Source organism: Vicia villosa, unplaced genomic scaffold, assembly GCF_029867415.1.
Source record: "Vicia villosa cultivar HV-30 ecotype Madison, WI unplaced genomic scaffold, Vvil1.0 ctg.000364F_1_1, whole genome shotgun sequence".
In the NCBI taxonomy this organism is placed as follows: domain Eukaryota; kingdom Viridiplantae; phylum Streptophyta; class Magnoliopsida; order Fabales; family Fabaceae; genus Vicia; species Vicia villosa.
In genome coordinates, this window is record NW_026705165.1 from 934,597 (window position 1) to 947,156 (window position 12,560).

At 34.0% G+C, this 12,560-nt stretch overlaps 1 protein-coding gene and 1 long non-coding RNA gene across 2 annotated transcripts; both read left to right on the forward strand.

The window, feature by feature from the left end:
* The first annotated feature begins 3,575 nt into the window (after positions 1-3,575).
* LOC131627457 (uncharacterized) lies at positions 3,576-4,462 on the forward strand. The gene has a single exon (XM_058898312.1). The coding sequence runs from the start codon at positions 3,623-3,625 to the stop codon at positions 4,283-4,285; it is 663 nt and encodes a 220-aa protein (XP_058754295.1). The 5' UTR covers positions 3,576-3,622; the 3' UTR covers positions 4,286-4,462.
* A 2,073-nt stretch (positions 4,463-6,535) lies between these two features.
* LOC131627458 (uncharacterized) lies at positions 6,536-8,356 on the forward strand. Its single transcript, XR_009291479.1, has 2 exons — positions 6,536-6,652; positions 8,101-8,356. It is a non-coding gene; the product is annotated as an uncharacterized LOC131627458 (long non-coding RNA).
* Positions 8,357-12,560: the final 4,204 nt, after the last annotated feature.

Consider the following 12,560-nt stretch of genomic DNA (forward strand, 5'->3'; position numbering starts at 1 on the left):
TAAACATGGAGGGTTTAAGGCTTTCATAGAGGAAGAGTGGGATAAATTGAGGTTTAATGGAAGGGGTGATTTCATCTTGTATGAGAAGCTAAAAACTTTAAGGCCGAGGCTCTGGTGTTGGAATCGTGATATCTTTGGTTGGTTTGATCTAAAGGTGGAGGAGGAGGTGGACAAATTAAACGATTTAGACAAGTTAATTGAGGAAAACATAGAAGGAAATGTTGAGAACTTGGTTCAAGCTAGAAGAGAAGCTTCTAGGAGATTTGAAATGGTTTGAATGTGAAAGAAAGCATGCTCCGTTTGAAATCAAGAAACTTATGGTTGAAAGAGGGCGATAGAAATTCTAAGTTTTTTCACAATGCTATCAAGGGAAGACAAAGACGTAACATCATTACATCATTGGAAGGAAAGGAAGGTAGAGTGGAAGGTGTAGAGAATATTAAGGAAGAGGTCAAAAACTACTTTCTCAACTTTTTCAAGGAAGTAGATCATGATAGACCGTTACCGGAGGGCCTAGCTTTTAGTTGTTTGAATGAGAATGATGTGGCTTGGTTGGAGAGACCGTTTCCGAAAGAGGAAGTGAAAGAAGTTGTGTGGTCTTGTGACGGTAATAAAAGTCCTGGACCGGATGGTTTCTCTTTGGAGTTTTTCAAATCTTTTTGGGAGATACTCAAAGGGGATGTTTTTAATTTTATGAAGGATTTTCATGAGAAGGCTAGGTTAACAAAAACTTGTACACCGTCTTTCATTCCTCTTATACCTAAAGTGAAAAATCCTCAATCTTTGTATGAATACCGCCCTATATGCCTTGTGGGTAGTTTGTACAAGATTTTGGTAAAGTGCTTGGTGGCAAGATTGAAAGGGGTGATTGGGAAGTTAGTCTCGAGCAATCAAACGGCTTTTATCTCGGGGAGAAACATAGCGGATGGAGTTTTAGTAGTGAATGAGGTTTTGGACTTAGCTAAAAGATGTAAATGAAGTTACGTGGTGTTGAAAGTTGATTTCGAGAAGGCGTATGATAGTGTTAGTTGGAACTTTGTGAGAAATATCTTAAGGAGGATGGGCTTCAGGGCACGGTGGATGAGTTGGATGGAAGGTTGTATTTTCACTAATTCTTTATCCATTCTCATCAATGGTAGCAAAACAAAGGATTTTAAAATGGAGAAAGGTTTTAGGCAAGGTGACCTGTTGTCACCATTCTTGTTCGTTTTAGTCATGGAAGCTCTTACGACTTTAATGAGGAAAAACAAAGAAATTGAAAATTTTCGTGATTTCAAGATTAGTGATGAAAAGAAGGTGGATATGCTTCAATTCACGGACGATACTATTATTTTAGCCGAAGGTGACATAGCAAATTTGTGGAGTTTAAAAGCAATGCTTAGAGGGTTCGAATTGATGTCGGGATTAAGGATTAATTTTCACAAGAGCAATCTTTACGGGATTAACGTAGGTGATTGGTTTATGGAAGCCGCTTCCTCTTTTCTCTCTTGTAAAGTGGGATGTTTGTCGTTCAAGTTCCTAGGGGTTAGGATCGGTGATAACCCAAGGAAGTTATCAATGTGGAAAGACTTATTGTTGCTGTTGCAGAAGAGATTGGCAGTATGGAGAGGCTTTCATCTTAGCATAGCGGGTATAGTGGCTTTGATAAATTCGGTCCTTAGTGTGATTCCTATCTATTCACTGTCTTTTTATAAGGCTCCGAAAAAGGTGTTATATGAAATTAAATCAATTTCAAAGTAAGTTTCTGTGGAGTGGGAGTGATGTCAACCAGTTGATAAATTGGATTAGATGGGATACAGTGTGTAAATCACATGATGAAGGAGGGTTGGGAATTAAGAATGTGGAGATTATGAATGCGGCCTTGATTAGTAAATGGAAATGGAGGATTCTAACAGAAAATGAAGCGGTTTGGCGAGAGATTCTTGAATCTAGATATGGAAATTTAAAATGGAAGGTTTTAATTGGGGATAATTCCGTAACGGAGTAGAGTGATTCTATTTGGTGGAGAGATATCATTCTATCGGACAATTACGAGAACTTACTTGAAAATCATTTTTCGGGTGCTGTAGAGTGTAAAGTGGGGAATGAGGCTGATATACCCTTCTGGTATGCGGGGTGGACGGGAGAGCAGTTGCTCATGGAAGCATTTCCAGAGCTGTTCCAATTTGCTAACAATCATAAGGTGACTGTTCTTAATGCAGTTTTTTTTTGTAGATGGCATTTGGAGGTGGGACGCGGAGGCGATATTCGCGAAGGGCTGTGACTGGAGCGCACTGCTCCATGCTGGTAGCGAGGGGACTGCTGAGTTGCAGCAAGAATTACTCCAAATTCTGCAGCAGCACTGCCCCAACGAACCGGGGAAGACAGTTTCAAATGGAGGCCTAAGGACGGTGTTTTTTCGGTGAAATCTTGCTATGGGCGTTTCAAAGAAAAACTGTCGGGGCCAGCGGTAAACCAAGTGACGGTAAAGGCTTTAACACAACTTTGGAAGATTAAAGTTCCTTCGAAAATTTTGTTTTTTGGTTGGCGGTTTATCCATAATAGAATAGCTACTAAAGATAACTTGATCAAGAGGGGAATTTTGGTGGAGGGAAATGATTCTTTGTGTGTTCTTTGTCTTTCGGAAGAAGAAACTCTTATGCACTTGTTTTGGAGTTGTGAGGTGACTTTGAGTATTTGGCGGAGGGTGTATGTGTGGTTTGGAGCCTTCACAGAGATAACTTTAGAGGAGTTCGTGAATTTCTTCCACCATTGCGATAGGTTGGCTAGCAAGACAAAGAAGACTATCAGAGCGGTGATTTGACTAGCAACTTTGTGGTGTTTATGGCTAAAGAGGAATGCGGTTATTTTTAAAAATGAGACTTTTAGCTTCATAGATTGTATGTCGGAGATAGTGTTATCCTCTTGGAGTTGGCTTTGTTCTTTTTATAAACGGGTGGATTCATGTAATTTTTATTCTTGGAATATCCTAATGCTCTCTTGTTTTGACTAGTAGGAACTTTCCGTATTGTTTTTTCGGGCGGAGTATCCCTTATACTCCCTTTAATTCCATTGCTTATTAAAAAAAAAAAAATTCAATATAAATTTCATATTCGAACCTTTTGTTCTCTATAATAACAAAAATTTCACTTTTAAGTTTATTGAATAACCTATATATAAAGTGATTATTAACAAATTTATGAGGTGGGGGTTATAGTCATGGTAAAATATTAGATTCAAAAAACTAACTAAAGAAATGGTCAAACTTTTCTTAATAAGAAAAAGAGCATGGCCAAGTTTATAATCTAATGTTTGGACAAAATACAATTATTCTATAAATTATTTTCATTAAATATCAAAACTTATCTACTGTATAGACAAAGCTAAAAGTCAAGCAGTCCATTTATTGATGAAATAACTAACATCTAGAATTCTAGATAGAGTCAACATAAACCAGCTTTGAAATCTTAACACACAAAGCACACCCATTCATTACCGTGTCTCCAAATTCTCTTTTCGAATTTATTATTTATAGTCAATTATTTCCATCAAAACGTGTCCTTACATTAATAATAATATACTACTAAGCCCAAAAAATTATTTTACTATAAATATAAACATACTCAAAGTACAACACACAACAATGGCAGAAACCGATCAAGCACGACCATTAGCTCCAGTTAGAGTCCACCCAAGAAGCGATGATGAAGAAAAAGCTCTCAGAAAAACGAACCGTAGAAGAAAACTCAAGTTATGTGGTTGTGTAACATCAATTTTACTACTACTTATAGTCATAGTAATTGTCATCTTAGTATTCACGGTTTTTAAGGTTAAAGATCCTAACGTAACAACAAATGAGATCCATCTCACAAACTTTGGTGTCAACCTAGTTCAACTTCCAACACCTCAAGTTAAGCTCAACATGACCATGGTAGTGAACATGTCTATTAGGAATTCTAATAGAGCGTCCTTTAAGCTTGGGAATAGCACGACATCGGTGTATTATCGCGGTATATCGGTTGCGGACGCGGTGATACCGCCGGGACTTGTGATCAAGGCGCGGAAGACGTCGGGGTTGAATGTTACGGTGGATGTTATGGCTGATCGCCTCGCTTCTAGTCCGAATTTGGTGGGAGATGTGGTTCAGGGAGAGATGATTATGAATACTTATTCGGTGATTCCGGGGAGGGTGAAGATTTTGTTTATTAAGAAACATGTTGAGGTGAAGATGAATTGTACTATGACGATTGATATTTCAAAGAGAGGAATTAAGGACTTGAATTGTAAACATAAGGTGAAACTTTAGAGATGGAGTTTGAATGTTTTTGTTTTTGTATTTTTTGGGACCTATGCTAGAATTCTTTATTTTTATTATTTAGAATTTTTTAAAAGAGATTTATTGCCATAGCTAAGTCTATAGATTTATGTGTATGAAATAAATAACGATAGCAGCAGAGTTTTGTAGGTTATTTTTTGTCATACTTTAACACTCTAATTATATGTTTTTAATTTGACATAATATATGTATATTTAGTTGATTGTTGTTTTTAATATAGGTTATGTGATTTTTTTTTAATTCTCAAAAGCATTTATTTATCATTGCAAGAAGACAACTTGTGTGTTAGTAATTAAATGGAATAATATGCACAACTTCGTGTTCATAAATACTGTAATCATGAAAAGAACGCGAACAAATGATATTCTGGATTGACCATATCTTTATGTTCATAAGCTTGATATGTTTTTTTTTTGTTGAACTAATGATGTCTTATGTTTGTTGAATGCCGGACTTAAACAAATTAAACTTAAGAGGTTTGTATTAAATTTTTGACAGAATCATCATTCAAACCTATGGATTTTATGTGCAATAGACATCCTCTATGTTGAGTTTGTTGGAACGATAAATAACTTTTTTATAGAAGTAAATCAAACTAAATTCTTCTTTTGCAGTTGTATATGCAAGTATTTTTCATGTGATTCGACAATTATGAATGAACTTACAAATATTCAATGGGTCAATCCTGGATCTTTGTGCATGATAGATGACTTTAATGCAGTTATTGATTCCCATTAGAAATTTGATAGATGCATTCCAAACAAAACTTTTACCGGTGAGTTTCTTAGTTTGTTTTATAGGGTCTGCTCTCAAGAGGTGAGAGGCTCAATATGTAAGTGTTGTGCTTAGGGTATGAATGATCTGTCCTTTCTCCCGTTAGGGGAGAAGTATTTATAGAGGCCTTTGGACCTAGGGTTTCCTTGGGAAGGATCACCGTCCACGCAGTCAATGGTGGACCATTTAACTTTTATTTCGTAGGGAGACATGGATCAGCTACTGACTTTGACTTCTCTCAAACCAGGAAATATTTTTTCTCACACTTTCCATTACTGGGTAAGTGAAAGGTACTTGGGGCGAGGTGATACCTCTTAGAGGGCGACATATAGTTGTCGTCCTTCCTAAAGGATGCAAAGCTCCCACCGTTGTTCGATCCTTTATAAATATAACATTACACTACTCTTCTCCATTTTGACAAATGTATGTTTGATTCGGCCAATCTATTCAAATTTCTAATGGTGTGGACTCTGGATGATAATTACAATCAGTCGATCATTGATAATTGTAATACTAGTATGGTTGGCTTTACTATGTTTATTTTATCTACTAAGCTGGGATCTCTTAAACCTATTCTTAAGAAAGAGACTTTTGGAAATATTCATCTTAAAGTCACTCAAGCTATTGATGAAGTTAACCAGATACAAGGTTTCATTAATATGGCAGGTTAACATGACGATGTTGGATTGAAGGAAAAAAATGTCCAACTTTTTTTAGGACTAATTTTGGAGGAAGAAGATAAGGAATTAGTGGTTTAAATATGGAGATAAGAATACAAAGTTTTTTTTTTATAACATAGTTAAATTGAAATATGTTAGTAAAAAAACAGTAGACTGAGGCATGACAATATTTTTTGGAGATGGGAATTGCTTTAGATAATCATGTTATTAACTTCTACAAAAATTTGTTGAATCCCAAAAACAGTTGTAGTTATAGTGATGTGGTGGTGAGAACCTTCCCACAACTTATAATGTAACGCCCGGAAATTTATTTATCCGCTTAATTTAGACGTTTGTGATGTTTATTGAATTTTTGCATTTTAAGCGATTTAGTCGGTATTAGTTCGGGATAGCGGATCGACATTTATTCAGAAATTTTAATATTTTTAGTATTAAAAATATTAATAAGCTAATATGTAGTGTTTTGGGAATTTTCTGACTAATTGAGATTAGACCGTAAATATTAGTTATTGAGTATTAACCGGTATATTAAATAATTGAATATTTTGTTTTAATAGAATAATAGTGGAATATTATTAGAAGTAGTAATTTAACTTATTTATTTTATGTTAAGGAGAATATTGGGCTTATTTTATTTAAATGAAGAATAGAATTGTGATGTTATTTATTAAGCCCAATGTTATATAAAAAAAAAAAAAGGTTTTTAGTGAAGAAAGGGGTTTAAGTTAGTGTAGAGAAACCAGAAAAAAGAAATAGAGTCATTTGGGAGAAAGAAAGAAAACTAGGGTTTTAGAGGGAAGAAGGAGGCCAAAGAGGGATTCTATTCAAGAGCTATTTTCTCCAAATTTCTCCAAAAATCCATTAGAGCTGCACTCAATCTAAGGTAAGGGTGGGGTTTCTCTTCCTATAATGGGTTTATGAGAAATTATATGTGGGGATTGGGTATTTAGGTTACTACATTACTGTATGTTGAATTGTCCTTTGTGCTGGAATTGTTATGAACGTAATGTTGTGCTAATGACCGGCGCGAGACGAGATGGGAATGGGGGTGCCGCTCATTAACCCCTTGTTTATGCTTTCAGCGTTGTGAGTGTGCTTTTGTTTTGTTCACTTATGCGCCTGTTTCATCATGTAGCAGTGGTGTATATTGGAAAATAGTATTAGCAGCACTACCATATTTTCTTTTAAAGGATTTGATAATACATAGTGTAGTTGCAGTAGCAAATTAGAGGACTAAGTAGATAGCAAGAAGAATATTAACTTAATAGTAATTAAATAGAAACAGACAGTAGCAGTGACACTACTATTCCTTATAAATTGAAATGAATCATGGTTATATAAATTGAAACATAATGAAAACAGTAGAATATGAAATTAGTGAACCAATAGAAATTATAGGACGAATATATTTCAAATTGTCCCGTTTGATCGAAATAGCCAAATTAAGCGGTATAATTAGTTGTCCGGAATTTGATGAAAATTTACGTGGTAGCTAAGTTTAATTAGTACATTAACGCGGTGGTGTTCTTTTGTCGAAATTGTGATATTAATCGGTCGATTAAATTAATGGTTGAATTAATTTTTAATAAGCCTATTTAATTAGAATAAATTAAACTTAGATTAACTATTCGGTTTAGCGGTAAATTACGGTATCTTGTGAATTTGACCGTGAATGTGATTGTTGTGAATATCTTTGTGATTCTTTTGCTAATGGTATTCGTTCGTTGATTTGATGAATTTCCGGAATTGTTCCGTTGTTTACGTGATGTTGTCGTAAAATGTGTGAGTGTTATTACTTGAGTTAATAATGATAATTTTGATATGGGCGTGTGCCTTGTGATGAATATTTTGTGAAGTAAATGATGATGATGTTGTGTGATGTTCGGTTCATCGAGTCACATACATTTGCATATACTCTGTGACGGCCTGAAAACTATGGCAAACATGACGGCCTGAAAACTATGGCAAACATGATGGCCTGAAAACTATGGCAAACATGACGGGCCAAATGGCAATTGGTGACGGGAGCTGAAGCTCCGATTGGTACCACATGCATATACATGAGTCATGTCCCATGTGTCTTATGTGATTTATACATTGTGACGTTTTGTGACTATATTGTGATTGTAATTTTGTGACTTGTTATATGACAGAAGTATTTGAATTGTGAATTAATGACTTGGTGAATAATATGAGAATATCAATACTTGTGAATGCGATTAACCGAATATGTCTAATTTCTAATATATAATTTATCATGCGCTCAATTATATGAATTGATATCTCACCCTTTCTTTGTTTCGCCGTTGCCTTTATATTGGTAACGTGCAGGTGATTCACATTGAGAGGAGGTTAGCCGAGTTGGTTTTGAGTCGTTGTCGCTCTGATACGTAGCACTCGGGGGGGGGGGACGAACGAGTTGATTTACTTGCTTTTGGATTTTTATGTTTTGGCATACACTTGAGTTAATTGTTTGAGATTGTCGCTTTAAAGTGCTTTAATTGTTGAATTAAGATGCTATGAAATCTTGAACTAATTGTTGAGTTTCCGTTGCACTTCTATGGAAGTTAATTCATGTTAAAGACTATTATTTGATGTTTTCAGTCCTTCCGTATTTGTGAATGCTATGTATCCGCTTTATGCGACGAGGTGAATTGTTTTTGAGGATGATTATGTGATACCTCAATTGTTTGTTTATGAATTTTTATACTCTGATTTTATTTAAATTCCGCGGGTAGAATTGGGGTGTTACATATAACTCATAAGTATAATGAATATCTAACTAGAATGCCTCAATCTAAGAAAATTAAAAATGCAACGCACAATATGAATGGTAATCTTGCTACCGTCCTTCAGGACTTTAGGGGATGTTTTTTTTTCCAATCCTATTGAGATTTAGTGGGGATAGATGTGATCAATTCAGTGACTAAATCTTTGAACAAGGTTGGATCCTGCCTAATCTCATTTCAGTCAATGTGATTTTGATAACTAAACAATGCTGAGCATATTCTATTTAGTATAAATCTTTTACGTAGGGATGTAAAAATAACTTGTACTCGTGAGTATTCGCTGGTAAAACATATTATGAATATGTGTTTGATGACTTATTAAATATCCATAGGTAAAATTAACGGGTATTTAATTACCTGTTAATTTACATATACATATTGCAGATTGGTTGATCATCTTAGATGCTAAAATTATTTTAAAACACCAAAGCCTTCATTAGGCTCCTAATTTTTTTTATTTGAATTATCATTAATTTATAAATTTGAAGATAGACATAGAAAATGAGTGATACCACTAGACTTATATAAATTTTAGACCAAAATAAGTTATATGGATTTTAAACCCAAATAAGTGAGACCACTTGAGTTATATGGATTTTAGACAAAGATAATATTCTCAAACATGACACTTCTGTTAATGCTCATAATTGAGTGGCTGCTGGAGCAAGGTAATGTTTTCATAAACTTAGTCCCTAATAGGCCTCTGCTTGGAGGTAATGAATCGGGATAATATCCTCAAGAAATTTATTTATCTACCCATATAGGATGGAAAACATCCATAATATTTTTAAAATACTTTTCGAATATGCATATCAGAAGACACTCTTATCACGTTTTTAATGATTTCAAAATGTATATTCAAAATCATCTCTTTGAAATTTTTTTTTAAATATTGAATTTAAAATGTCAAGTGTTATGTCGGATATGCATATCCGGAAAAAAAAACTCTTCCAAAAAAAAATTGGGATATTGGTTAATTCGGATATGCATACCCGAAGTATCCCAATATTTCAATTTTTTATTTTATTTTAAAATAGTATTTATTTATAATATAGGTATAATATAATTAGAGTGAGTTATTATTAATAAAGAATAACTTAAAAACAAATTGTTATAAATAAGGAATAAAAAGATTAAATAAAATTTTAATTTATATGGGAGTATTTTAATTTATTAGCATTAAAATATTTAATTTATATTAATTTTTTTTCTTTAATATAAATAACGAAAATGATTACCTTTCGTGCATCTTTCTCTGAGATCTTCCCAGAGATCGAAAGCAGAATTGAAACAGATGGGGTTCTGTGCAATATGCGGGGAGAGAGTACGGTTAATCCAGGAAAGAACCATGCTATTAGCGCGATCCTAAAGCTCAAAATCAGAGTTTGTTGGGGAGGGTCTGGGAAGAGCACCATTGATGAAGGAGATTTTGTTTTTGGAGGTTAACGCGCGCCACATAGATTTTCTCAAATTGTGATAATTGTTATCATCCAACGGAGGAGCAACAATGGTGGCACCTGGGTTTTCTCCAGGATGCAAGTAATACGGATTTCTTGGATTGAGACTCGGATCATCGGATTTTGTTGGAGGATCGGTAACTTTAGGTTTTTCTTAATCAGAAGAAGAAGACATGATGAGGTATGAATAAAGAACGAAAGAAGGATGATGATGAATGCGGAAGATGAAATTGGGAATTTAGGGTTTGTTCACTAATACCATATTGCAATAGCATAGGTGATGAAGGAGAAAGCCATTTGGCGGCAAACAGAAATTGAAATGTAAAACTGAATGTGAAACAATATTATTCCATGATTAGAATTACAAGCAATGGGCCATATATATATATATATATATATATATATATATATATATATATATATATATATATACAATAAAGTTGCGTGGCCCAATATACAAGCTATAGCCCAGAAGCTAAGGTAATACCAAGGCCCATAACTCTAATATTTAATTTAAAGAAAAAATTAAATAAAAAATGGCTCACTTCTTGATACGGTTGTCAACTGTCAAGTATTTGAGTGCCTATAATTTGGAGCGGAATGATATTTTATTCAAGTGATAGGTGCAACTCATTCTTTGAAGGTGTCAGATTTTATTAAAAGATTGTCTTGATTTTGGTTTATTAATAGAGAGTGCAAAATATAAAACTTTTGAAATTTTCAATAGGTGGAATAATCCACTTTCATGTTTTTAAAATGTTTAAATTCTTTTTTTCACAATGATTTTTGAATATCTCTTATAGTCACTTTAATATACAATTTTAATATTAAATTAAGGGTCGCATGTTAGCTTTTTCTTTAAATTAATGATTAAATTTTCACAATTTAAAATGAATGATAAATTTTAATTGATAAAAATTTTGTTGTAATTCAAATTCAATTAAATGAATTTGAATGGCTGGTTTAGAGTTTAATTTTTAAGTAGCAACATTTCTTTATAATATTTTATATTTTGTTATGGTCTGGGCCGAGCAGGCCTATAGTCGACCAGACCCAATTCGGGATCTAGACCTAATTAGGCGCACGTTCTATTGTGATCGTTGGAGCATCGAACCTACATGCCCGCGAAGAACACGTGGTCAACCATCTAGCGAGAAACTCGGTCCTCCTCTCCTGAACCCTACGGCCGTTTCACCCAGATGTGAGTCACTTGCTGACTCTGCCCTACCACGTAGGATCCTGGCAGTTTCCTATTTCAGGGCCTCTAATAATCCAGCCAAAAATATGGATTCTTGGCCCAACGTTGGAGAATTAAAATACCCTCTTTTACCAAAGGGTCAGGTATTCATCATTCTCACTCTAACCTCTTGTACTTGCACTCTGTCTGCTCTCCTTCTTACTTTAACATTGGAGTACCTTGCATGTACACCCTCCATTCTCAAAAGTCCAATAGATTATAGGTCATTGACGATCCAATCTGATAAGGTACCATCAATATTTTTCTAATGTAAGTTGTTCTAATGCAAACGAAACATACACGTTTAACATGCAGTGCGTATTTTATGTGTGTTTCAAAAGAGAAAGTAACAAAATTTGGGGTTTAAGACTTTAAGTTGTCAATTATAATTGTATGAAGTTCATTTAATTTTATTATGGTTGATATTTTTATATTTAGAGGTTTCTAAAACTATGTTTAGAATACCACATCTTTCTTAGAAGTTGGGTTCGTTAATATGAAGCCAACTTTGGATTGGTTGGTTCTTGAATTCTCAACAAATAGTAAATAAAATTGGTTAAGTTTTCTGGTTATTGAATTTGCTATAAATTAACTGCGACTTTAGCTACGAACCTTTATGAGTTCAAGTATGATATTGGTTTTAGTCACGTGAGATGTCAAGTTAACATCTTTGTCACGCTGGAACAGCTACATGTAAGCTCAATCGTCAATAAACCTTAAACTTTCATGTATGTCACCTTCTATTAACAGACTTTAACTAGAGATACCAAAAATATGAAGAAAAAAATTTGAGAGATTAGAAATGAAGCTTAAAATATTTAGAAGAGTAAAAATATATTTAACCTTATATACTACCATCTTTTCATCTAAAAAAAATATTAAAAAATACCTTCTTTTTTTTTTGGACAGAAACAAACTTAACATATTTCATTCATCAAACAAAACTCAATACAAGGAGGTATCATATTAAGAAAACTACGCCTAGACCATGAATTGGCCGCCTTAGCTAACAAATGGGCAACCGAATTCGCTTGGCGCTTAATGAACTTTATCTCAAAGTTCGGAAATAAATATAACAAACTCTGAATAGACTTAATGATAAAACTAAATTCAGAGAAACCAACATGTTTCGCTTTAAGAGAATTAACGACAATTTGACAATCACTTTCAAAGATAACATGAGAGAATTGGGATGAGATGGATGTTGAATTGCTTCCTTCAACGACATGGCTTCAGCTTCAAGGATAGAAAAAAGACTCACATCCCAAGAAACACCTGCTCTGATGAATCTCCTCAAATGATCTCTAA

Coding starts and splice junctions, on each gene's coding strand:
- LOC131627457 (XM_058898312.1), top strand. CDS start 3,623: ATGGCAGAAACCGATCAAGCACGACCATTAGCTCCAGTTAGAGTCCAC.